Below are 26,612 nucleotides of genomic sequence, written 5' to 3' on the forward strand. Positions count from 1 at the left end.
AGGCTGAGGTACAGCCACAAGGGTGTCCAGGTCTGCTTGTGCCACTGCAAAGAATTGCATAGTGCTGCCCTGTGCTATGTCCATGCAGGCTTGTAAGTGCCTGATTGTGTGTTCCCATGCGCCTTTGGCGTTCCTCTTGCAGCTGACCTGGAATTTCTGCTCCTCACAGGGATGCTGCCAGCTTGAAATCTAGTTAGTTTCAAAAAAGAAATTTTGAAAAAGTAGCTTCAGGTCCTAAACTTGCCCCCAAATCCTCTGGCCAGTTTTTTTTTCTTCACAATGATATTTTCCCATTTCTTTTTGAGGTTTGAGTTTTCTCTGCCTTTCGCTGTGGGAAAGGCCCACATAAACAACAGAGGAAATTGTCTCTGCAGGGGAAACTGTAATACTGAGCCTGCACAAACCACTGTCAGATGGGAAGAGTGGAGAATTCAGCCTTAATTTTGCAGCTTGTCTGAACACACAAGTTTTATAGATAGTGGTACAACCCTCTTAGGGTGTACTGATAGTGGTTTAAAGATATCTTAGACTGGAATATCTATTCCCATATGGGAAAGGGAATCTGCTGTACTGGATTAAGGACCTTAATCCGAGCTGTCTCCACACAAGGGGTTGCAGTGGTTTAACTTTCTGTAAGAATCATGCCCCTGCCTGATATAGTTATATCAGTACATAATCTGTGCATAGAACAGGCCTTATGTATAGATAAATAAAAAGAATTTCAGACAGAAGCGTGACTTCTAAGTGGACAATGATGAATTTTCTGTCCCTATTGCAGACTGGCAGGAATTGTGCTCATAATAATAATTTGTAGTAGCCTCCTTCTAATCTGAGCATTTGTGCAAAGATCTTTGGGGTTTGATCATCCTGCAGCAGGTTCACGTGTTTTCTTTTATTTTTCCCCCTCCCCTTTTCTTTTGAACAAACTAAAAAGTTCGGCATGAAACTGGGTAGAAACTGCCCTGAATTTTTAGGTGGAAACAGTCATTTGATAGTTTCGCACAAACCCATCAGCCCGGGGTTCACTGAGAGAGAAGTTTTGTGAGCCCTCTGATCCTGTCTTCACTGGAGTGGGGGTGGGGTGGGGTGGAGGGGAGACTGTGTTGTTTATTTGATTAGCTACCACAAGTTAAACTATCACTAGCATTTTAAACACGTTTAAATTTTCATACAAGCACCTTAGTGCTTTGCCCCGTGTGTTTGGGAGTTGCTCCCTGTAAACACTTGCAAAGCTACCTCTTTATCCACCTTCAAATTTCTCCTCAAAACTCTCTCCCTTGCCATGGTGCCTTGACAGTGGCTAGGCTGATGGTGCCCTGAGACATCTGTCTATCACGCTGACCAACGTTGTCTTGTCATTTCCTGGTCCTCCCCGATCTGTCTGGATCCATCTGCTGGTCTCTTGTCTCGTATTATACTTCAGTTGGAAGCTCTTTGGAGCAGGGACTGTCTGTTCTGAGTGTACAGCACCTAGCACATTGGGGTTCTGCCTCATGAGGGGGACTCGCAGGCACTACAGTAATACAAATAATGAGTTATCAGGCCAACGTAAAGACTACAGGGGAGGGGAGGGTTTGTCTTGATGTGCTCATGCATGTGGAAACACATTGCCTTGTCTTCCCTAGGAGTTTACCTCGTGTTTGTTCCATGTACTAACAGGAGGTAAGAAAATACCGTCTTTCCTAGTGAAAACGTGCCTTTGGAGGGGTTTGTTTGTTTTCTGATGATGAAACCTAAAACCAGGTGAATTCTGGGTTTGATTTCCTTGTGGTCATTTTGCACTGGCTGCCTACTGTTCTCCTGGTTCCCACCTGCCCTGTAAGTCCCTCTGACTAATTTCTTGCCCCCCAACCCCCTGCTTTGGCCTTGAAGCACTCGATTTGTGCTCAGCAGCACACAAAGGTAGATAAGTGGGTTGTGTGTTTTCCAAAGGGCTGGAAGTCCATCAGTACCAATGGATTGACTTAAGTGCCTAAATACGGTCCTAAGAGACCAATTTTAGCCTCCCTGTCCATGTGTTTTGAAGATCTTGGGCTTTAGACTTTCATTGATTTCATAGAGTGTAAGCCAGAAGGGGCAATTAGATCTAGTCTGAACTCCTGTATATCCCAGGCTATTAAATTTCCCCCCATTACCCCTGTGTTGAGCCCAATAACTTGGGTTAAACTAAAGCATTTTAGTCTTCAGGAATCTAAATTGTAAGTGTGCCACAAATGGAGAATGAGCTACTGATTTACCACTCTCCAGAGCGGTTGCTTGATTCACAGATGCAGCTAAAAACACAGCTTGGTTCCTGTCAGCGCTGCAAAACTGACATGTGCTTTTAGCTGTGTTTGGGGCACAACTCCATTTGTTTGCGTCCCTTGACATGGTATATTCTGACAGTGGAGCTGGAACTGCACCGTATCAAGATGTACTGTACCACAGTGTATTTGTGTGTGCGTGTGTCTGTTTACTGGAGAATGGGGTCTAAACATAAAATTATTTTCTTTCTGTGTGTGTGTAGTAGATGCAACCTGCAATAAGGACCCCCAACTTCAGTAGCCACTTTGAAATCATCTAAAGATTTGTCTCTTGCTTCTTGCAGTTTGTCTGCATGGGAAAGTTGACAGTGTAGATATTGCTTTGGAAGCGGATTAAGCCAAACTGAAAAAAGGTGCTGCTGTTCCAGAATAAGAGAGTGCACACCAGGAGCGGCGCCAGGGTTTTTGGCGCCCTAGCAGGGGTCCTTCCACGCTCCCGGTCTTCGGAGCACTTCAGCGAAGGGTCCCGGAGCAAGTGAAGGACCTGCCACAGAATTGCCGCCGAAGACCCGGAGCGCGGAAGGACTCCCCTCTGCCGAATTGCCGCCCCCCCCAAATCCTGATGCCCTAGGCAACCGCCTAGGTCGCCTAAATGGAAGCGCTGGCCCTGGTGCACACAGTGGGCTAATCCAGAATAACTAATGCACTTTCAAGTCACGCCTTGCCTTATTGCAGAAATAACTTCCCCGTGTAGACAAGACCTAAATTAGACTCTTGGTTTAAACAGTAGCCAGCTAATCTTTTTTTTGATGGTCCACCGGATAGCTGCTTGAGAGGGGTTTGAGTGTTTGTGTGTGTTTGGTCAAAACTAGATAATATGCAGACTGTGTGTGTGTGAGTATATAATTGTACTGTGGATATGCTATATATGTGATGGACAACCTGATTTGCTTGTGTCATGTGTAGTGCACACACAACAACATGGTTTATATTGAAATGGCATGTTCATTAATCTAATGACACTGTGTAGGTTTATGTATGTAACTATATTATGTGCCTTACCCCTACCCACATGGATTTGTATATGTAATTACTCTGGATATATGCAAGTGAGTGTGCTAATCTCTCCGCTTTTGAGTATAAATTCAGCTGCCCCTCCAAACAGCTTGTACGGTACAGTATATAATGTATAAATGCCTGACGGAAAGTAACTTTGTTCTTTATAGATGGAAATGTGGAAAATTAACAAGCGGCTCTTTCTTTGGGACACACCCTGCAAGTGCCTCCGCCGCCTAGGAGCGCACAGCCGCCTCTTGGAAGCCAGGGCCTTGATTTACTGCCCTGGCGCTGACAGCTCACTGGAACCCACATGCTGTTTGCAGCACCACCAAGCTGGGCTATGACCCTCCGACCTCTCCCCCTCCACTCCCCCCTCCTGTCTCTGTGCTGTAATAAAAACCTGTCTTGCAGGCAGGACTACAATGACTTTGTTGTTCAGAAAGGTACCCCGCCCCACCCTCCCCCCCAAAAAAAATCTTTAAAAGCAAAATATAAGGATCGTATGAGGAAATGGACCTGGGAGCAGCAGCCCGGATTACCACAGGATTGTTTGTGTTAGAATTTATTCCCTTCTCTTTGCTTGCTCTCAGCTCCTGAATGAAACCTCTCTGTCTCGTGCTTCTCTCGCTCTTTTGCACACCCTCTCAGTTTCTTTCACACATTTGCAGTCTTTCACCAGCTCTAGTGGACGCTTTGGCTCTTCCGCATGTTTGCGCACATGCATTCTCTTGTGCGCTCCTCGTGTTCACACACTCTTTCTCGCTGTTGCTCTCTTCCTCGTGTCCTGGTGCACTCACTTGATTGGGCTTGCATTTGTTTTCACCCACCGTTTTCCCCTGCTTGCTTTCACAGTGTGTTTTTACACACATGCCTTGATTAGCAATGTCACTGACTCGTGCTTTTCTCCAACACCAGCGAAGTGTTTTATTTTTAGTTAATACAAGTGACTTAATAAATATTATTGAAAACAAATAAGTGAATGCACAGGAAACTAACAACACTTGCCAGGCAGATGCCCATAAAATTAACAGATTCATATGCGATCACTAGTAAGTACTGCTAAATTCCTCTCCTTTATTGCTGAAAATTATCTGCAGAATGTCCACATTCTGTCACTGGTTATTCATTTGGGGTGAAATCCTGCTCTTTACTTGATCTACTCCTCTGGTAGTTATGCTCCCCTCCAGGCACCTAACAAATGGATTTAGCATCCCTGCACCCCTGTGAGGTAGGCAAAGTTTAGCATGCCCATTCTACAGATGGGGAACTGAGTCACAGACAGGCAAAGTGACTTGCCCAAGGTCACAGAGGGAGAATCTGTGCTATAGCTGAAAATAGAACCTGCCTCTCCTGAGTTCAAGGCCATCTTTCTCCAGCAAGTGAGCTGCTCTCTTTTGGTGCTATTCCTTGCATTATCCCTCTGTCTCTCTCATCCAGTTAATCTTAAGGGTCCGTCTACACTTCAATCAGACACCTGCAGCTGGCCCATGCCAGCTGACTCGGGCTCTGGCTAAGGGACTATTTAATTGCAGTGTATACATTCAGGCTGGAGCCTGGCCTCAAGGACCCTGCGCGGTGGGAGAGTCTCGGAGCTCAGGCTCCAGCCCCAACTCGACCATCCACACTGCAGTTAAACAGCCCCTTAGCATGAGCCCTCAGCGCCCAAGTCAGGTGGCACGGGCCAGCCGCGGGTGTCTGCAGCATAGACATGCCCTAAGGGGCTTCCTGAGATCACTTTGTCCTGGCTGTACCAGTAAGTGGGTCTTTATCTGGTGGATGATGTCTAGGTAGTGAGCGCATACACAGGTAGATAAGGCACAAGGAGCTTGAAAAGAGAAATTACCTCTTCTCCTCCACCACCCTCTTATCTTCTGTTTTTTTTTTATTTTGTTTTTTCAGGCTCTCCAGGTAGCGAGACAGTTCCTTCTGCAGCAGGCCACGGGGCTGACCTCTCCTAGCAGCAATGAGAACAAGCAGCCCGCAGTCCAGGTGAGGCAGAGAACCACCTTCACCCAAACCCTTATGGGAAGTGTTCCACTAGCACAAAGAGAACTCCTCCGCTGGGGTTTGGCACAACTTCCAGAAATACATTTCTGTGTCCTGGGTGGGCTTCCCAAGATTGCCTCCGCAGCTTAGGAGCATCATTGACTTTCAGCAGGACGGTGCTCCTAAATGATTGCAGGTGCTTTGGGACGGCTCATCCATTTACAGACACATGCATGCATACGCTCATGCTCCCTGCCATAGATTCCCTGGCTTAAAAACACCTACAGGGAGGTCACGTGCTCCATTATGACTCCATAAGATGTTTAATCATTCCATTTTGTAGAGTCCCTCTCGAGTCCCTGTCCGTATCCTTTGGGCTTCACCATAAGAGAATTCAGTGGGGGAAGGAGGAGACAATGTCTCCGATATTTTGGATACAGGTTAAATTTCAGGAGAGGAGTCTCCCCCCTCTCTCACTGTTCGCTGGTTTGGGCTGCTGATGCCAGACAGTGAATGCTTAGGGGGAGTATTAGGACAGCTATTGCAAATCCATCTAACTTGTGGCTTCTTCATTTCACCTAAGGAGAAGTTCTCCTGCGTATGTGGGTTCTGGGGGGCAGGCTGGGCTCTGGTAGTGGGAGGCTGTTTTTCAGTAGGTGTGTGTTAATGAGCTGTGTGTAAGGGGCACATGTTTATGGTGGGAGAGGGTTGCGGGAGTGTAATATTAGTGTGTGTGGGAGATTTGGGGTTAGGGGGAAAGTGTGTCTGAGAGCGACAGAGGTATCCGTGTATGTCCTGGGACCATATGGAAGGATATGACCCTAAGGCCATGTAGCTATCGTGAAGAGGCTTACATTAGGGTGGTGGGGGGAGCAGGGGCAGTTTATTTTATAGTCTGACCCAGGATGATGGGCAAGGGTCCAGGAAGGAGGTGGGGTGGGTGGGTGTTGCCAGGTTAGAGAGGGAGCTGGGATTAATGACCTGGCCTTTCACCTTAGCAGATCTGGCTTTAAATCCTGGTTCAGGTCATGAGTGAAGTTGCTTTTGCCCCATTTGCCCGCATCATAAAATCCACATTGCATCCTGGCTGCAAAGCAACTAGTGATCAGTTCAACGCTATGGGTCAGGAATGAGGGATGTTGGCACATCTGGGGAGCGAGGGAGCAGCAGCTGCCTTCCATATCCCTGGCTCAGGCTGGTCCTGTTCATCCCTCTTTTCCTGAGCACTAAATTGATTCACAAATTAAACATGAGGGAACATGCTGGGACTTAACCCCTCTCCCCCCCAGAGTGACCCTGTTGCTCTGTAGCTGTCTGAACAGAGCTCTGGATTTGGCAACCGAGGACCTGGAGAGAGAGAGATGGAAGCAGACACCTGTAGGGCATTGGACCCTGGGGAAGGACAGGGCAAGTCTGCTGCACTGCAATGGAAGGGTGCAGTGCCCCTCTCCCAGGAGTCTGCAACACTCCACCCATGGGAGAGAGTCCCCTGGAAAGCATTCTTGGGGCCAGCAGGCCCGTGTGCTGGGGCAAGATGCCGGGACAGCTAGTGCCCGTGGCTCTGTGGGGGGAAGGGTGATACACAAGCTCCTCCCAGGAGGTAGGGCACTGCCTGCCAGAGAACACTCACTGGGATCACTGGCACTACAAGGGGGAGGTACTGGCAGTGGGGTTTGAACCTGAGACCGACAGCACTGAAAGCGTGAGCTAAAAAAGGGACTCATGAGATGGTAGCGGTAGTAGGTCTTTATCCTCTTACACAGACTGGCCACTAGAGGGAGACAAATACCAGGGTGGTTTACCCTGGCATTGACAGGGCACTGCTGAGGGGGGAAACTTGGTGCTGCTAGAAAGGATGGCTGGCAGGAGGAGTAAAATTGCTGCACGAGAGATGGAAAGGGGGCTGACCATGGTCATGACCTCAACCCCCTCACCTTTTCACAGGCAGAGTCTTTCTCTAACCTCAACCTGTTGACTGGTAGCCTCAGCCACACTCTGGCAGGTTCCTTCCACAAAGGGAGGCCAGCAAAGGGAGCCTAACTCCAAAAAGAGAAGGAGAAGGGGAGAGAAGCAAGGCCCAAACGAATGTAAAGTGATAATTTAAAGAGCTGTGCGGAGGGGCTCTCCCTTCAGGCTAATTAAATTTATCGGCGAACAGCAGGTTACCTTATTAGAGCCACGTGGGTTTAATTAACAAAGGAAAGTAATTAGCATGAGTTCTCTCTGAGCCGGAGGTCCTTCCTAGAGCAGGCAGAACTGGCTCCGAAGCCCACTGGAGGCGGGAGGGGGAACCTGGGGCAGGAGGGAGGAGAGGAAGGTCAGTTTCTGCTCAGCCAGGTGCCCAGAGAGTGAGATCCATGGGACAGTTTTTTGTTGCTGTTTGTTCTTTTCCCCCTGCTTCCCTGCAACGCGCACCTGGAATGAAACAGGGATTAAATTCTCTCTGTCTTGCTCGCGCATAAACACACACACACCTACCTTTTTATTATTGTTTTTTCTTCCTCTCCCTGTTTTGTTGCAAGATGTATCATTGCCTCCTGATCTTTCCCCCCATCTCTCTCTTTCCATCAGGTCTGTCTTATTCTCTCTTTCCCTCAGCTCTGCACCGACAGCATTATCGCTGGGGCTGGGCAAGGGGGTGTCTTTGAGCGCCTGGGGGGGTCTCACCTCCCTTCCCCTCTCTTGGCAAACCTGATATCGAGCGTATTTACTCCACCTCATGCTTCATTCATTCCCCTTAACCTCAGTGTGTTTTGGATCAGGCCTGTGGCATGTTGGGGGTTGGGATAGCCTCTCTGTGAGAGCAGTGGAAGTCCCATTCCTTGAAATCTTTTAAATTTTTAAATGGGACAAAGCACTAGGGGAAGGAATCCCACCTTGGCAGGCAGGGGCGGCTCTAGACATTTTGCCGCCCCAAGCACGAAGGGTCCGCTGGTCCTGTGGCTTTGGCGGACACGCCTGCAGGAGGTCCGCTGAAGCCGCGGGACCAGCAGACCCTCTGCAGGCAAGCCGCTGAAGGCACCCTGCTTGCAGCCCTAGCGGCGACCGGCAGAGCACCCCCCGCGGCTTGCTGCCCCAGGCACGCACTTGGAGCGCTGGTGCCTGGAGCCGCCCCTGAGTACAGGACCTCTGAAAACAACCCACACTGCCAATTTTAACTGGACTTGAGGGCAGTTGGAAATCACATGTTGTCCAGGGGTTAAAGTAAGGAGGAGCAGGGTGTGAGATAGGCTCAGACAGTGCAGTCTCTTTCCCTGGCTTGGGATAGCAATGCTCCCTCACAGCTGCTTCTCCTTCTCTCTGCCTAGTGTGGTGAAAGCTCTCCCTCCCTTCCTTCCCTGGTCCACTTCAATCTATTGTGCCTCCACATTCCCAGGTGCCAATGCCGACTCGACCCTGTCACAGGGGACGAGACCATCCAATGAACCCTGGAAAAGGGGTGAAGAGAGACAACAGGGCTCCTCACTGGGAAAAGTCTGATAGTTCTCTTGAGTTTCCCCTGATCAGTATGTAACAGGCAGCATAGTCCAGCAGACAAGGCATCGGGAGACCAGGTTCTTGACCCTGTGCATGGTCACTGACTGACCTTGAGCCAACTACATCCCGTGCCTCAGTTTCCCCCATATGTAGCATGGGGATAATGACACTGCCCCCAACCCCTTCCCTAAAGCAGTCGGAAGCAGAAGCGGGCAAGGTTATTACTAGAACTTGTGCTCGCTGGGGTTGGGAATCAGGCGGGAAAGGAAAGGGAGAAATGCAAACTACAGCTTCCCTGGGGCTGTGGGGACCGGAGCGTAGGCGCCACAGGGAGCCAGACTTCGCCACGGGGGCAGGGGAGAGGGACAGGTCCATTGTGGGGCAAGATTTAGGGGCTGCGCAGCGTCTCTCACCACCTCTGAGACCCCAGCATCGCCCCCCCCCAGCCTCCGACCCCATCCCTATGCATCCAGGGGCGGCTCTAGACATTTTGCCGCCCCAAGCACGGTAGCATGCCGTGGGGGGCACTCTGCCGGTCGCCGGTCCCGCGGCTCCGGTGGATCTCCCGCAGCCGTGCCTGTGCGAGGTCCACCGGAGCCGCGGGACAGTGGACCCTCCGTAGGCATGCCTCCGAAGGGTGCCTGCCTGCCGCCCTTCCGGCGACCAGCAGAGCGCCCCCGCGGCATGCCGCCCCAAGCACACGCTTGGCATGCTGGGGCCTGAAGCCACCCCTGTTGGCAGGGACGGGAGACTGGGCTGGATGGCCTAATAGATCTTTCCTGTCTCTGATTGCTGCAGGCTTGAAACTCCCCAGAAAACCTCTATCCCTTTAGCAGGATAGGATGGAGTCCAGAGCTGCTCTGAAACAGGTCTCGTTTTTGTCCCACCTGCCTCAGAGGCGCAGACCCCCTGCAGGGACAGCGGACCTGCTGCTGCCTGGCCTTAATGGGTTTGAAAGTGAAGAGGGAACGGATGAGAGGAAATCACAGCTGCGGTATTAACAGCAATAATTAGTCAGGGCTTCTCTCGCGCAAGCAGGCAGCTTTTTCCAATAGTGTTTTCAGGAAGGAAATGCAGTCATTGGATGGAAAATATCTTGAAAGAACAAAGACAGTAAGAGTGAAGTCAGATTCCGGTTACATATCTGTGTGTGTGTGTGTGTGTATGTGTGTCTATTTCTCCATTTCTCTCTTTCACGTTCTGTTTTCCCTCCTTCTGTTTCTTCTCCCATGGTGTGTCTCTCTCTTTCTGTCACTGCCTGTTTATCGTCCCTTTCGCCCTCAGTCTTTCATGATCTGCTTTCTCTCTTGCGCTCTTTCCTCCATCCCACCCCTCCCTTTCGCTGCTGTCTGTCCATCCATCTGGCTGGCTTGTTCAGAGTTAAAGTCCGGCTTTCTGCCCCCTCCTCCCCCTTTTGTCTTGCAAAAGAACTTGTGAAAGTTATAGGCTGTATGAGTCAGGAATAGCAGCCTGTCTCCCCACCCCCTCCTTCCCGACTTGCCCCTGCCTAGCAGCTGGAGGAGGATCTGAAGGAGGGGAGATAGAGGATTAAGCAGACTCCTTTGAAAGGAAGTTTATCTAACGGGGAATGGTGTGGATGAGATTGACCAGGAGGGTTTCTTCAGACTGAAGTGGAGAAGGAGAGAGGCTATTGTATGGTGAGATGGCAGCAGGCGGGGAGGAGGCCTTCACCACCACCAAATCCAGGGTGGTTGGGCGGGGGGTGGGTGGGAGGCAGAGAGCATGAAATGACTGAGGAAAGTGCACTGCTCTTGGAGGGCACTACGGAATCAGAGGCTGGGGGAGACTTTTGTGAGTGAGTGAGTTTCCTAAGCACCCATCACTTCCGTTGACTTCAGTGGGTGATGTAGGTGATCAGCACCTGTTCAGGATTAGGCCCTGAAGGGACCGAGCCTGCAACCCTTGTGTTGTCTCACTTGTGTAGCAGGAGTTAGGAGTATGGGCTGGCTCCCCATTCTGCTCTTTGTCTGGCTAGCAGCCTGATCCTGCACTGGGCTGCTGAGCTCTCATTGACTTCAAAGGGAGCTGAAGGCACTCAGGCCTGCTCAGCACCACCCTGTGAAAGCACAGTCAGGTTGGCCGTAGAAACTGGTTTCTCTTGCGCTCCTAGTGCAGTGATGTGGTGAGCAGAGCTCTGTTCTGCAGAGCACTGCCTGTCCTTTTCATGCAGGGCCCCCTGTCAGCTCCTCTCTCCCCACCTTGGCTGTTATGGGACTGGATGAAAAAGACTCTGGGGGTTCAGTCTGGTCTGATTTGCGGCTCTCGGTTAAATCCAGATAAAAAGCTCCTCCCTTTCAGCTGAGTTTCACTTGGATATTTTTGGAGTTTGCTCAAAATGAAGGGGGCACAATTGCCCGTTCAGGCTGAAACCAGTCTCCGAACCCCCCCATCGGCATCTGAGGCCCTCTCTCAGCAGTCCATCCTCTTTCAGCAGAGAATTTAAGCATATGCTTGACTTTAAGGACATACTCAAGTTTCAGTTGATTTCAGTGGGACTTAAGCACATGCTTAAATGCTTTGCTGAGTTGGGGTCTACAGGATTTAAATAGAAAAAAGTGCATGGAGGTTAGGGTCTGATATCAGCTGGCAGGAGGAAGTGTCCTTAATGTCCATTATAATAATGCTTAGCTCTTCTATAGCACTTTTCATAAGTTGATCTCAAAGCATATTACAAAGGAGATCACTACCATCATCTCCATTATACAGATGGGGAAACTGAGGCACAGAGAGGGGACGTGTCAGTCTCATCGTACCTTGGATATAATGAAAGGTGGCCACTGATGGGTTGTTGGTTTTTTCCCTCTCATTTTTTGGGTACCCCCTCCCTCCAACGCAAGTCTGATTTTTATTCAGTGGCGCTGAGGATCCGCAGCTCCCAGGGATGCCAGTGAGAGAGGTGGATGCCCAGCACTGTCTGCAAAACCAGCCCCCAGGTCCCTCAGTTGGGGTGCCACCATTCTTAGGTGCCTTTAGGCTTCAGTATGTCAGGATTCTGCCCCTGTTCTAAGGATCCTTGCTGATAGGGGAACATCTGGGGCATCGAGCCAGCTGTGATAGTAAAGATAATGATGCTCATGTGTATTTGAAAAGCAATAAGTAGCTGCTGAGCTTGCGAGGACTAGGTATTTCAAATGTGGAACCTCCCCCAATCCTCTTTCCTTCGACATACCCAGAGGTGCAGTGCACAGTTCATGTGATTGCTGCAGCTGGGGTAAAAAAAAGTCTGAAACCTTAGAAAAATTGCTTGCACCATTGAAACAAATCCTCCCCTTTTTCTCCCCTACAAAAGAAATTTCACGTGGGTAGTTACTGTCACTGTAAGTGTTTTCTTCCCCCAGCGTGGCATGGTTTGTGTCCCTGAATTTCTGCCCCCAGGAACTTAATAACGGAACTGCGTGCAGGGGAGCTAAATGATGCTGGAAGAATCGGTTCAGGAAGTGTTGATAAAATACCTAATGCCCAGTGCTCACCAGCCTCACTGGGGGTGTGGTGTCACAGGGCTGGTGTTGTCTGTTTCTCATGTGTGTTCCCGTCTCCATGTTCCTTCTTCTGTGTGAAAGCCTGCCAAGCCTTAGCTTGTTGATCATGAAAGGAACTGAGTACCTGCAGTTCTAGCTGACCTGAATGGGAGTCTTTTCAGGATGGGTCTCATAGCTCCATGGGCAGGTCGCTCTGAATGACATCTCCAGATCTAAACTCTCCTGAACTCTGTGCCTTGGGTCACCCTCTAGCACTGAACTCCCAGTTAACTGCTACAGCTGTTAAGAGGCTGGTGGTCAGTCATGGGCTGTTTAGAGCCAAGTCACTGGTTCAGATCCAGCCCATGTCACCAAGTGGACGAAATTTAACATTTGATGGATGTTCATTGGCTCTGTGTGGGATGAGGCGGGGGCGGTCTCAGTCTATATCCTATTAGATGTGACTCTGGATCAATGGCTCTCAACACTTGCGGTCCAATCAGCACACAGCTGCAGCCAATGTGACATCCTCAGGGCCATACAGATAGTGTATATATTGTGCGGATGCAGCCCACATAACACATAAGAGAGCTGCATGTGCGACCCGCAGTGGTAAATAGGTTGAGAACCACAGCTCTGGATACTGGAAGCCAACCTCTGTGACTTTCTTTTAAAAGTGAGTTTAGTGCTGATTACCAGAATGATGGACCTGGAGACTGAAATCTCTGTTGACCGTTAGAACAGATGTAAGAGAGACATTGACAGCTGCCCCACCAGTATGCCTTGGAAGGTAAGAAAGGGGGGTTGATCCCTATTCCCACTCACTCTTTGGATGGCCAACAAGTGCCAGTTGCGATGGGACCAACTTGTGATAAGGATGCTGCCTCGTGTGATCTGGCCCGAGATCCACCAAGCTCATTTCCCATCCGCTGCCAAACAGCCATTCAGTGGGCACCACTTTGGGTCATTGTCATCCTCAGCCAGTTTTGTACCCAAGGCCTGGAAGTGTCAAGCTGTATTGCCTGTTTCAAGTCGCTGTTAGAGTCTAGGCAGACGGGATCACTGTACTGCCACCGTCCCATGGTGCATCTGCTCTGTGGATGAGTAGAGGCCATGAACTTCCAGGCAAAAAGGTAGCAATTTCACTCCGAAACCACCCCCGTTCCTGTCAACCTAGAAGCCATAGCATGGATCAGCTAGAAGATAACATCCCATCTGCTTTCTGCCTGCTGTGGGGGAGGGGGAGACTCCTGTCCCCTGTGGGAGGAGGTTTCTGGGACTAGAAATGTGTCCGTCATGGGAAAGGGAAGAAGGGTGCCAAGGAAGGAGTAGAGAGTTTGAAGCAAACTTGAGGAAATTGCTTTTTCTTTTGTCTGCTGCAGCAGGGAGGGCGCTGGAGCGGAAAAGTATATTTTGTTGATTTGAAACTTGAGTGAAATGGGTAATGAAGACAGATCAATACCGGCCCCTCCGCGTTCCCTCTCGGGGAGAAATAGAACAGCCCCTTTGAACTCTGCTGGTGCAGCGCAGAGATTTTTCCACTTGAACCTGCAGCGCCCAGGTCTAGGCCCCTTTCTCCAATGTCCCCTTCCCTTTGGCTGGCTGGCCTCTACCAAATAGTGATCCCTAACCAGTGGCTCGGTCCACACCCTACAGGCTACAAGAATAACACCAGCCCAGGGGCCCAGCTGCTCCAAGGAGAGCAACAGTGTTTGGAGGGCAGGTGACCAAGAAGTCACTTCAATTCTGTAAGACTTCGTTGGCCTGACCAGCTACACGAGTGTTGCCAAAGGATAAGGAAGAGAGCGCCCCACTTGGGTATTTGTCAAAGGGAGATAAGACATTCCCTCACCCGGATAGACACCTGCCTTTGGGTTTCGATCCGCTGCATCCGTTTGGTCAGCGATGCCCATTCCCAAGGTGGTGCCAGCCTGGGACGTGGTGTGACACCGTCTCTCCCTAGGGTGTGGCAGATTTTGAAAGGGATCGTCAGCCACAGGAAATGTTCAGAGGAGGTGCGCTGATACATAGGGATATGTGAGCCATCTTCCTTTTACCTACTGGGGTGCCTGACACTGGCGAGGATGCGTGCAGGTGAGATCATACAGCATATTCATAACTTGGACATGTGACTGAAACATCAAACTCACCTGCTCTCCTCTGCACAGGTGCATACACCCGCTCACATTCACCCACACAGTTGCTCCTGCCTTCACCTTCGTCCGGAAAGGCTCCCTCGCACGTCTCTTCTCCTGGATGCGCTCCACGGTCTCGCCCTGGATCAGTTCCCAATTGCCACTGCACCCTGTGAAATCGCTCTCAGCAGTGCAGTGAGAGCACAAAATGTGTGTAAAACACAACCAGAAAGAGGAAGGCTTGTACAGTGGCTAGGGCACTACCCTGGGACTGTGGAGATGGGTTCTACTTCCAGACTGCCCATGTGAGCTTGGGTCACTCACGTAGTGTCTCCGGCCCAGATTTTTTTAAGATATTTAGAGGTTGTGGCACTCAGCGTTGCAGTGCCTAAATCTCAGTTTAAAACATGATTTGGGCACTTTAGGGGCCTAAATCCCATTAACTCTCAATGGGATTGTCTCGTAAGTTTTTAAACCCATTTGGAAAGTGAGATTTAGGTTCCTAAATCAGTTAGGCATTGTAACGCTGAGCTCAGCAACACCTACATACCTTGAAAAATCTGGGCCTCAGATCCCCATCAGTAGACTGGTGGTAACCGTACTTCCCCACCTCACAGGGCTGCTATGGAGATAAATACATGGGAAAATTGTGAGATGCTCAGATACTATGGTTATAGGGACCATATAAATGCCTAAGAGATCTATCCAGATAGACCATTCTGCATTTGTAGCAGTTCATACTCACACCGGCTACTCATGGTATAAGGTAATGAAGAATCAGTCTCGTGTTCTCATCTATATGCAAAGTTCACTCTCTTGTTCTGATTCTCCACGGCATGTGTATATTGCTTGACTCTCTAACTGTGAGCCTAATCTTGCTTCTGTTGAGTTTTACTATTGACCTGAAGCAGCAGAGTAGATTCTAGGGACTGTTTCCAATCTTACTCGGTGGGTTTTAAATTGGGAATCGCTCCACAGAAGTCAGTGGAGTTATTCCAGTGTAGTATCAGAATCCAGGTACGAATATTTAAAGGCCTCGTTGCTGTCTTTTAAAACAGAGCCAAGACCAAATAAACTCCAGAGCCTGAAATGCAGGAAGCTGCTACCTGCAGTGCAGCTGGCGATGGGTTGGCCTGATGCTTTCTTGGGAGCCAGCAAATGTAGTGACAGGGCTCGAGCCGAGGCTCGCTCTCAAATGGGGTGGGGATTCATAATTACAATCTGTTGTTGTTGTTTTAGTCCAAATTCAAAGTGAAGTGCTTTAGGCCGTCTGCCTGCGTGGAGCAGTATCCCAGGTGGAGAGTAGATGAGAATGTGTGCGCATTGGGGGGCGTGGGGTGTATGGCTTATGTGTCTATCATGGTCCATCCACTTAAAGAAAAGCCATTTTAAGGTTGGTGTTAGCCAGGTATTTGTTCCCTTTCCTCCTCCAGCTCTTCCCATCCCTGTAGCAGACCCTCTAGATGTGTTTTGTTGATTTCAGGTTCAAAAAGGATGTTCTTAAAATTATCGTCATTTTTATTTTCATAATCATGGGTTTTGAGTTCCTATCATACGGTGCCCTGAGCTCTGTGGCCAGCATACATGCTTTCAAACTAAGCTGTAGTGTGCATGTGTGTATATATGTGCAGTGTGTATACATAAATACACACCTCTATTGTGCAGTGAGAGGCACACAGGAGGCCCATGTGCTGTTTTATGGTCCCACGGAAGTAAATGGGATTCTGGCGTCTGTCTGCATGTGATAAATTACAGGATCAGGGCCACAACTGTGCAGGTGGGTGGGCAGCTGGGTTTGCTCTTCTGTGTTAGCTTTTCGACTGGGATATACGGGAAAGGGTTTAGATGAGCAAGAAAAGTGATTATAGACCTTTCTCTCTAAATGCTCTAACTTACTGTTCCCACCTCGTTCATTATGGTGCCTGACCCCTTTGCACTTCATGTAATTTCCCAGCTTCTTGGAAATATATTCCTATGATTACCATTATTTCTAACTGAAGCTGAAGATCTGTCCATTAACTCTTTGAGGCCGGGCAAGTTGTGGGTTTTCTAATATCCATGTGCTAGTGGGGAACGGCCCTAGCCCTGACTTGTGAAGATAAATTGCATCTCTCAAACTTCAAACTTTTGTGTCTCCTGAGATGATCAGAGCATTCACTCCCTACGATCGTGGAGTCATGAGTCCCCATCACCCCTGCTTCTCCACTGCTGCAAGGTTCCTGGCTGGGATATCAACTCCAGGAACGAAGGGGGTCTTTAATTTCTTCCTTCATTGAGTTTCAGAATTCCTTATGCTGCTCCAGGAAGTCAGACTCCAAGCAAGAAGGCAGTTCAGTCAGCAGAGTCATTCAGCGTGTGGCTTTCCCCTGTTCTGCTTCACTAATGAACCTCGACCCTGATCTGGAAGGAACGTTCTCTTCTGGGTTGCAAAGGAAGGTTTATTCTTCACAATGCTCATTCAGTCCTGAAATCTCATTCCTGTAAAAATCCTCCCTACCAGACTCCGCTCTGTGACGCTGGTGTAAATCCCATCGAATGCCACTGGCTTCTGTGAAACCAGCTTCAGATTTATACCGAGAGCAGAACTTCCCCTTCAACATGAGACTTGTTTTCCACTCACAGACTGGTTATTCCCACCCCCATCCCCTGCCGCCCTCCCGTCTCCGACGCGGTGGGATTACAGCCAAAACAGCTCAAAAAATCACCCCTTTGATCCCCCCCCCCCGGTTCTGTTCTCAAATCAGAGATACAGCGTCAAGGCATTTGTTCAAGGGCCAAAGCTGTTAGTAAGCAGTTTTGTGGAATGGCAGTAGGCCAAGGAGTGCGTCATTCCCTTCTTTAGCTCACTATCTGGCAGATGCCAGCTATGACACATAATACAGGCCATTCTTGGAGAGAAGAATCCAGCAGTCCAGGCTGCCCAAGCAAAGCTTTTGTTGTGGTGGTGTTTCTTGGAGAGTTAATATTCGGAGAGAGGAAAAAGTTCTGCTCCCAGGGAAGGGAGGCACTAGGATGGCTGGAGATAATCCTGAGGAGAAAGAGGCGTGGTGGGAGCCGTTGAGTGTTACGTAGACTTCCAAATGTCCATGGTTCCTTCACCTCAGTTTGGACCTGCCACACGTTACCATGATATGCAGCTGCTTTTCTGTACCGCCCATGCTGCGCTAGGTGCTGCACGAAGAATAAAACCCAACTCCATCATGCCCCAATAATCTCCTACTCTGTTAACATCTATGCCTACTTAGATGCAGGAGAAGGGAGTGGCAGTTAATGCCAAATGACACACTGCATTTATGGGATGGGAGAACTGTTCAACCTGGGTGGGGTTTGAGCCCCTAGCGCTCTGACAGATTTGAGCATTAACCCCTTGTGCCCTGGGAATACATGGTTTATTTTTCTCAGTGCCGATCTTTCTAGCAAGGGTTCGTCTCCAGTTTGAACCGGTAGATGGCTCATTAAAGCGCTATGCCTATAACACCAGGAGCCCTGATGGCTGAGATTCTAGTTTAGCCACTTCTCTAGATATTGGTCGTGGCCCTTGCAAATGAACACCCGAATGGTGGGTATATTGCAATAGCTGTGCGAGCGAGTTGTGCTTTGGCAGGAGGGCTCACGTGACTCTGTCTCCCATTAAGCCTGTCCTAAGCACAGTAGCTGCAGGCGTTGCGTTAAAGGGCTTCGGGTTAAGTAAGCTGTTCAGCATCCATGTTTTTAGACATCCCCTGGGTACATGCTGCTCGGTTTGCTTTCCTCTTTATCGTCTCAGATGCCATTAGGTGCCTTAGCGTGGCTGTTACCAGGCCTGTGGAGATAGACGGCTTGGCATGGAGAGCAGTGACAACTAGGACAGTTGTTAAGTTTGAGCAGCTGGGAATCCAGCTAGACCTTTGAGCCAGGAACTGGTTGCGAACGATGGGGGGTGAAGAGGGTAAAATAACCTCTGCCAATGCTTCTGTTTGCTTCTCCTCACGCGCTGTGATCTGAGGATTGAGGCTTAGCCCCAGCGTTCTCATGCGTGTCCCAGTCTCGCCCAGACCCTTGGCCTCATTCTCTGGCACATAGCGCTGGGCATCCCCAGCGAATTGAAAACCCTTCATGTCTCTTCACTGATTCTCCCAACGGCCTCATGGACGTGCTGGCTAAGATTAGATGCCCACAGTGCCCCCCATAAGAGAGTCCTGCATCCGAGCCCTTTTGGGACCATCTCCACATTGCTTGTCTGCTGCTAGGTTTGACATGAGGATCATTGTTTCCTGGGGACTGTGGTGCGAGGTAACCCTGGTTGACAGTCCTGTTGACTGACCTAGTTTATATTTTTTGTTGGTTGCCTTCATCTCTCTGCCTCAGTTCCTCATCTGTGAAATGGGGATAATACGCCCCCACCTTTCAGAGGCACTGTGACGTTTATAAGGGGCCCAGGTACTACAGTGATAGGGGTCGTATAAAGTACCCAATAGGACTGGGCAAAACTGTTGGCGATGGACAATTGGGTTTTCAACTCAGCTAATACTTTTGTGGACATTTTCCACTTTTCAGAGAAAATTGTGACTTTTTGTCAATAAACCTCAAACTTCTGGTTTTCACTTGAAAGTTTTTGGGGTGTGGGGGGGGGGGGAGGAGGAAATCTCCATTTTCCAACCAGCTGTAGTACCTTTAAGGGTACCCTTAAGGGGCTTGATGTTAGCTAGATAACCAGAGCCAATGGTGCAGCGAGACTGGAACCTGTTCCCCCACATAATGTAAGACCTGGAACGAGAACTTTTCAGCCTCAAATACACATCTTACAGGAACCAAAGCCCAGGTACCTGGCTTGTCTCCTCTCTGCCTCCACTTCTCAAGAACCCACAAGAACTGTTCCTCATGTCAGCTCGGCATCGTTGCGCAAAGGGGAAAGCCATTTAAGGCAGACAAAGGTTGTATGAAAATATAATTCTGCTTTTGTTAGCAGCCATCAAACTCTAAAAGGCGCTGCTTTTGTTTTCTTGTAACGTTGTGAAAACCTCATGTCGGATCGAGAGCTGCGGTCCTCACGACTAATCGCTTCTCCTTTGTGTTTTTAGATTATAGGGGCAATTAGTGTTGTCAAAACCTCTGGCAATTCTCTTTGCTCTTGACAGGGTGTCAGTCCGCCGGGCGAGAAATGGAAGGTGTTATAACTCTCCGGTAATTAGAATGCCTCCGATTTGAAAATGCCAGCAAACGTGTATCAAATAGGACGCGCTGCGTAGCGGTTGGGGCGGGGGAAGACGTTTAGATGGGGGATGCAGATGAGCGATTAATTACAGGTTCTCATTCCGAGCATGTTGCCAGCTGATGAATGGCAAAGGGAAATTAGCGTGAGGCTTAGCTCCCTGGGAGCGGGCATGGACCCTGCACTCTCACTTATCCTGGTGCTGCCGCTGCATGGATTTCTCTCTCTAAATCTCCAGTTGTCCACTGTTGGCTGAGAGAATGCCCAACTGGTCAGATCCTCTATCGGGCTCGGGAGAGTGGTGACACCAGCTTATCAAACTGGTCATCTCATTTGATTTCTAGGGGAACAGATAGTGGAGACCACGGCTACTGCTAAGGCTGTTTAATGGCTGCCTTGCCCTGGTAGCCAAAGAGCCCGGACTCTGCATTGCAAGGCAGTGGCTTTGCCATGGCACATATTGAGGCCCCCTCAGTGATACGTTTGGTCTTGTGACCAGTGGTTGCAGATGTCCCAATGGCGGGAGGACTATGCAGCTATTTGCAGGGACTAATTTAGCACTTATTATTTCTCTGTGTGTGTGTGCGGGGGGGGGGTGACCATAGCACCTAGAAGCCCAATTCATAGCCCAGGACCCCGCTCTGCTAGGTGCTGTACAGTCACAGAACCAAAAGGCGGTCCCTGCCTCCGCAGTGCTTGCACTTTTCCTCCCAGAGCCAGGAGGGCAAGCAATCCGGCTTCTGCCCAGATGAAGTGCTCCTGTGGCCCTGATTTCCTAGGCTGACTTTCATCCAAGATGCCTCAGTTGCAGCCTCTGGGTGAGCATGCAACAATTAATAAATAACTTTACACGAAGTCAGCTGAGAGAGAGAGATCTGCAATGACAAATGAAACTCAGTCTATTCGGGACACTTCCCTCTAGCAAAAAGCCTGAGTAAATAGATAAGCCTTGCAACCTTTCTCAAAGGTCAGCAAGCTTCCGCTCAGTTGGACCAATAGGGTGGAAGGGAAACAAATTCCACGGAGGGTAGCCCCCTCCATGAGCTCTGCTACCCCCGGCTCTGCCCAGTTGCTGAGACAAGCCTTAAGGGAAGAAGCAGGTCTCTTAAGTAGGGTGGGATCCATATTGTGGAGCTCAGGCATGAGCGGGGGCTCCTGGGTTCTGTTTCTAGCTCTGGGAAGAAGTGTGCTGGCGTGATTAGAGCTGAGAGCCAGGATTCCTGGGTTCTGTTCTCAGCTATGCCACGAAGTGACCGTAAGCAAGTTGCTTCACCTCTGTGTGTCTGTCAAAAGGGGCTAGTGGTTATCTGCCTCTGAGACGCGTGATTGCAGACAGCTCTGTGAGGGCAAAAAGTTACACCCTAGGTCCAAGCCAATACCTTCAGATATACCTGGAAACATATAACAGGTCACCTGTTGCATAAAAGCAGCACAGGTTGCTGTGAATAATCAAGCCACCTTGCTCTCCAAACTCCAACCCTTCCTGCTCTATGCACCGGTTGTTCTTTGCAGCACGCTGGCAGCACAAATCCTAATGAACACATGTCCGACTGTGGTTGAAAAGTGGCAGGGGGAGAGGGTGCACATCCAATACCCTCAGCCGCAGTCCCTGGAAGAGTTAGGCTCCCTTCAGCCCCGGGTTGGAGCTACTCCTTTCATGGTGGGGAGGGGGTTATAATCTGCAGTTGACATGGCCTCGGGCAAGTTAAAAAGGACTTGGGGGGGGGAGAGGGGAGGGGAGGGCCTCATTCACTGCCAGGGTTAAAAAGTGTAAATGGTGGGTTTTGAGGCCAAGCACCTCCTGCAGACGAGAATAGGTTACTGCAGCTCGCTCCCGGGAAGGTGGCCAGAAATGCCTAACAGTGCTGAGCATGAGCAGCTACTTAGCGGTCAGGGGCCTGTCATAAACAGATAGCTAAGGGTTAATGTTCTTTTACCTGTAAAGGGGTAACACCAGTAACCTGAAACACCTGACCAGAGGACCAATCAGGAAACAAGACTTTTTCAAATCTGGGTGGAGGGAAGTTTTGGGTGTGAGTCCTTTGTCTTGTGTCTGTGCCCTCTCAGCTCTGAAAGTGATTTTTCTATCTCCAGGCTTTCTAATCTTCTAATTCCAAGTTGTAAGTACAAGGATAGTAAGACAATAGGTTTATATTGTTTTCTTTTGTATTTACATGTGTGTAGTTGCTGGAATGTGTTAAATTGTATTCTTTTGGAATAAGGCTGTTTATTCACTTTTTTTCTTAAGCAATTGACCCTGTATATTGGCACCTTATTACAGAGATACTTTTATGTCCTTTTTCTTTCTTTTTATATAAAGCTTTCTTTTTAAGACCTGTTGGAGTTTTTCTTTAGTGGGGACTCCAGGAAATTGAGTCTGCAGCTCACCAGGGAATTGGTGAGAGGAAGAAGTCAGGGGGAAAATCTCTGTGTTAGATTTACTAAGCTTGACTTTGCATACCCTCTGGGTGAGGGGGAGAGAGATTAGATCTCTCGGTACTTGTGTTTCCAGGACTGGAAGCAGGGAATCTCCTAAGGTCGTCCAGGGAGGGGAGCCTGGGAGGAAGTAACAAGGAAACAAGGGGAGGGGGTGATTTCCCTTTGTTGTAAGACTCAAGGCATCTGAGTCTGGGGTTCCCCCAGGGAAGGTTTTGGGGAGACCACAGTGAGCTAGGCACTGTATAATTCCTAGCTGGTGGCAGCAAATACCAGGTCCAAGCTGGTAACTAAGCTTGGAGGTTTTCATGCTAACACCCATATTTTGGACGCTAAGGTCCAGATCTGGAAAAAAATGTTATGACAGGCCCATGCTTTATTTCAGCTGCTCTCTCCCTGGCTCAATTTCCCCCTACAAGGCTGGGACCAAAGTAGAAGGTAACTCACCACCAGCTAGAACTGAGATCTCCTCTCTCCATGCCCCACACATGCTCTGCTTCCAGCAGGACCAGAGAGTGAGGAAAATCTTCTGCCTGATTTTCCCCTCCTGGTAACCTGGCCCTCAGCTATCGTAGGGTCACTCTGGCTAAGACCAGTCTAGCATGGAGCCTCCTTGGAGAGGCAGGCTTCCCTGCTTTGACCAGCCAAGGTTACCTGCTTTCATGGTGACAGAGAGCATCTAGGAGAGTTGGTTTAGGTGGAAGAGATTTTTCGCAGATGTCTAGGGAGGGCTCGTGCTGCATGCGAATGTTGCAGGGTTAACATGGAATGTACAATAGCTTTACATTCCATTCCCAGGTGCTGACTACAGCTCACCCACTGGGCCAGCATTACAGGGTCAAACCCCTGGAAACTATTCTGGGGTGATATCTGCCCTCTGCCTGCATATGGGGGTGGGCAATAGGGGGGCTCTGAAATTTTCAGGATCCCTCCATTTGTTTTGGTTCTCAACTTGTCTGGGGAGAAACTTTTTTCCAGAGCAAATGCCCAGGACTTGACGTCCAGCATTACCCCAAATCACAAGAGGCGTGCTAACATAACAGAAGTCACCTTGGCCAGCTCTCCTAGCCCACCCGGTCCTTGGCATGGTAATTATGGGTTACTAATGTCAGCTGGAAATAATGGTTGGATAGAGATGATTGATATGTTCCTCATGTCTCTGCAAAGCCTAATAATTCTCCACAGTCTGATTTTTAGAAGTATTTTGGCTACCAGTGTCCCTTTCCCTCCCCCTTTTTCCTTCTAGCTCTCTCTCGCTCCCTCCTTTAAGTTTAGATCAATGCCTTGAGAAGGGGCACAGCACCCAGCACCTGTGCTGTGAAGCCCTGTGTCCAGCTCGGGTGCCTGCCATGAGTGAGATTAATTAGGACTGTGGTCCATGGAGCACTTAAGTGTGGCTTATGGAAAGCTGGTTGGCCCATACGATGCTGGCTCTTCCTCCTCATATCTTAGTGGCTAGATTATATTAAAAGAAGCTTAAAAAAGATCACCAGTGGGGAGGGTGGGGGGAACTGCATGGCAGCCAGTGGGGAGAGGGGAAGGTCCATGAGAGAGCCTCTCAAGATGTGGGGCCCATACTCTGAATAAGGCCCTGTGTAAATCATGATTTCATGGAAATCGTGAAATTAACCCAATTCCGTGCTGCGCACAGGACCCCAGTCCCTGCTCTGGGCTGAGCTAAGCCACGACAACTGGCACTGTGTGGTGAGACACACCCTCCCCCTCCTACTCCCCCTGAGATAAGCCTGGCTAGCCACTGCCCCCAACCCCGTTGGGATGGGGTCAGCCCACGACTCCACCCCAGGAGCAGACCCAGGTGTTGGAAAAATCACAGCAGTTCAGGGAGGGACTCGGCAGCCGTGTGTATCCTGTGAAATTCAAACAATTTGAAGCCGCTCATGACACGCAGCCTGTGAGCTAGAGTCCCAGTGGACTTTGCTGCTAGGAGGGGCTGCTGGCCAAACACTTGACACTCAGGAACTGCAATCTGTTCTGCGCAGGCGCTGGCAGTGGTATTGGAGCACCTCAGAGCTCCACTTCCCCCACGTCCACCACATGTGCCAGTTACTCGTGGACATCAGGTGGACAGGAAAGCCATTTTTCCCTTCTGCCTCCACATCAGACCCTGAGCCTCTCAGCTCAGGCAACCCCCAAGGGGGGGCATGCTCGCTGCAGGTTGGTTGCGGGCTTCTTCCGACCCACTTCCAAGCTCCTGTGAGTGACGCCGACCCAGTTTGGGAGCCGCAGCTGCTCTATTTCGGTCACCCTTGAGCCTGTGCGGACGGCAGTATCCAGGACTGGCATCTCTTGATACCTTTCACGTTGGGATCTGCTGCTCAATCCCTTGCCCTTGTTCCCACCTCCTCCCGGCTTATCACCAGTAAGAACTTCTGCTCGCCTGGGGTCTGCGCTCCTCATCCACCACCCCCCACTCCCCCTGCTGCAGCGGGCTCTCTAACCCAGCCTGCTGCCAACCGGCTATGTTTTAAGGCAGCTGCTAGAAGCAGTTTGGAAGGTGAAGAGATGACATTTGATTGACAAGCCCAAATGCCTCCCCTTCCTCCCCTTTCTTCGGGGCCCCGAGCTTGTTAGGTGTGTTTTGTCATAGAAGAGAATTTAAGCAATGAAGGGAAGGGGAAGGCAGGGCTGGGGGGAGTGGGAACAGGCACTAAACTCGCCCTAGAGCTGTTGCAAAACATATGGGTTGTGGATCCACCCTCCACCTCACCCCCAGTTTTTGCCAGCGCCTTCCCCGAATGCTGCAGTTCAAAGGGTGGGGAAGAGAAGGACTGGGCTGGAGGGCTAGATTGTGGGCCTGAAAATGGGATGTTGGGATTCAACACCTGAGCAGTGGACAGCAGTTCACCTGGAAAGGGCCATGGACATCCTGGGCCTCCCTCCCCATTTCTCAGTCATCCTGTCCTCAGATGTCCCTGCAAGCAGCCCCCTACCTTGGTTTCCCTCTTCTGAGCACTTGCAGTTTCCCACCTTCCAGGGGCTAATCGCCTGCCTGCAGTCTCCACTGTGTTAAGGCAACCCCCACTTCGACTGCCCTTCAGCTGCAGCATTACAAGCATGCTTGCCTCGGTTTCCCCTTTCTTCCAGAGACCCCGGGAACTCCACACAAGCTTTTCATGTGTGTAGAGCCCTTTTGAGGAGTAATTTATTATAAGAAATCCCACGACCATAATCCAGATTTCCCCAGCACTGACCAAACGGTACATTTACTCATTCTCAACTCCCAACAGTCCATCAGGAGGCCAGATACAGCTCCAGCACCTCTCACCATTCCCTAGCTCTCTGGTACAGCTCCAGTGCCTCACCCTACGCCCTTTAGCTGGGGTGCTTCTCTGCCCTGTTATGTTAGCAGGCCTAGCTCCAGCTGTCCCCTGGAGATGTGAGTGGGTTCACCCCTCCACCTTTTCCCAGCCTTTAGCCCTCCTTGGCCTCTGGCTCCAACTTTTTGAGTCAAGGATCAACTAGGCTCTCTATTGCTTTCAGCCCTCTCTGACAGCAGCTCTCTGGGCTGGGGAAGTTTGCAGGGGACACCACCACCCCACTCCCCCCTGCCTGCCTTCTGCTTTCACCAACCTTCTTTTGAGTTCGCTCATGCTCTCTGTGGACTCTGGGTTCTGGACTCTCCTTCAGGACACCCCAGTCCCCTGCCTGAGGACTGTGAGCTCTGCTGCTTTTGGGCCATCTCATTTGTAACGCTCAGGGCAGCCTTGCTCTCCTCAGGACACCAAACTAGGGCCCACCTGGACTGGAAGAGAACAGCGGGGCCCAATTTCATCGATGGGGCCAACTGCGCTGTTAAACTTCCCTGAACTGAGGTAGATGGAAAACACACCAGCCCAGCTGGTCCAGGCCCAGAATGGGGCAGGGTCGGGGGGAAGGGGCAAAATGCCACCTGCAATGGACTAAAATAAGATTTGGGCAAGGTTCTGGGTCCCACAACTTCCTTTGGCTGGATGGGAGTTGTAGCTCCCAGCAGGTGCCCTGCATTTCACAGGATCGCATCCACTGTGTGCGTCATGTTCTCTCCAAATCGTACAGCATGCTTCTCAAGGATCTCTGCGCCCACCTTCCCGGTGCAGCTGCCTCCAAGCTCTCACAAGCTGCATAGCGGCAGTGGGTTAGAGAAGTTCTGGCTACTGGTTCTTAGCCAAAAAAGCCCTAAAGACGGGTAAACCTCTGACCCCGCCCCTCTTCCCCATGTCTTTTGAGATTCAGATAAAATGGAGTCTGGATCCAAATCAGAGAGGGTTTTGCTTTTGCAAAACCCAAACCTCTGCTGGTTGGAGGGCCTGATTGTAAAGATGGAGAGCATTGATTTCCCTCCCTCCCCCCCTTTTACAACTGGATTTATGGGTGTGCAGTGCCTCTGAAAATCGAGCCCTTAAGCAATGACATCAGTGCTTGCAATTGTATCTGGCAATTCATGACGTTTGCTTAACACCTCGGCACCTGGAATCATGTGATTACGTGAGACTCTCTGCTTTCATTTAAAATACAAGTAAGATTGTAGCCTTCATGGCTGTGGAGAAAAGCTTGAAAACATGACCCCTTTAAAGGCTCAAAACCAAGAAGGGAAATACCCCTTCCC

The 26,612-nt window shown here is 50.0% G+C and overlaps 1 protein-coding gene across 6 annotated transcripts in view; it reads left to right on the forward strand.

Annotated features, from left to right (window-relative positions):
• The window catches only part of FOXP4 (forkhead box P4), a 142,589-nt gene that overhangs the window by 60,529 nt on the left and 55,448 nt on the right, over nt 1-26,612 (forward strand). For all 6 annotated transcript variants that reach the window (XR_004000242.1, XM_030561422.1, XM_030561421.1 and 3 more), the window contains one exon: nt 5,202-5,291. Coding sequence is in view for 5 of the 6 variants with exons in the window: in XM_030561422.1 (XP_030417282.1) it covers nt 5,202-5,291 (90 nt within the window). In the remaining variant the exon portion in view is untranslated. The remainder of the gene's footprint in view (nt 1-5,201; nt 5,292-26,612) is intronic.

This window comes from Gopherus evgoodei, chromosome 4 (genome assembly GCF_007399415.2).
Source record: "Gopherus evgoodei ecotype Sinaloan lineage chromosome 4, rGopEvg1_v1.p, whole genome shotgun sequence".
NCBI classification, from domain to species: domain Eukaryota; kingdom Metazoa; phylum Chordata; order Testudines; family Testudinidae; genus Gopherus; species Gopherus evgoodei.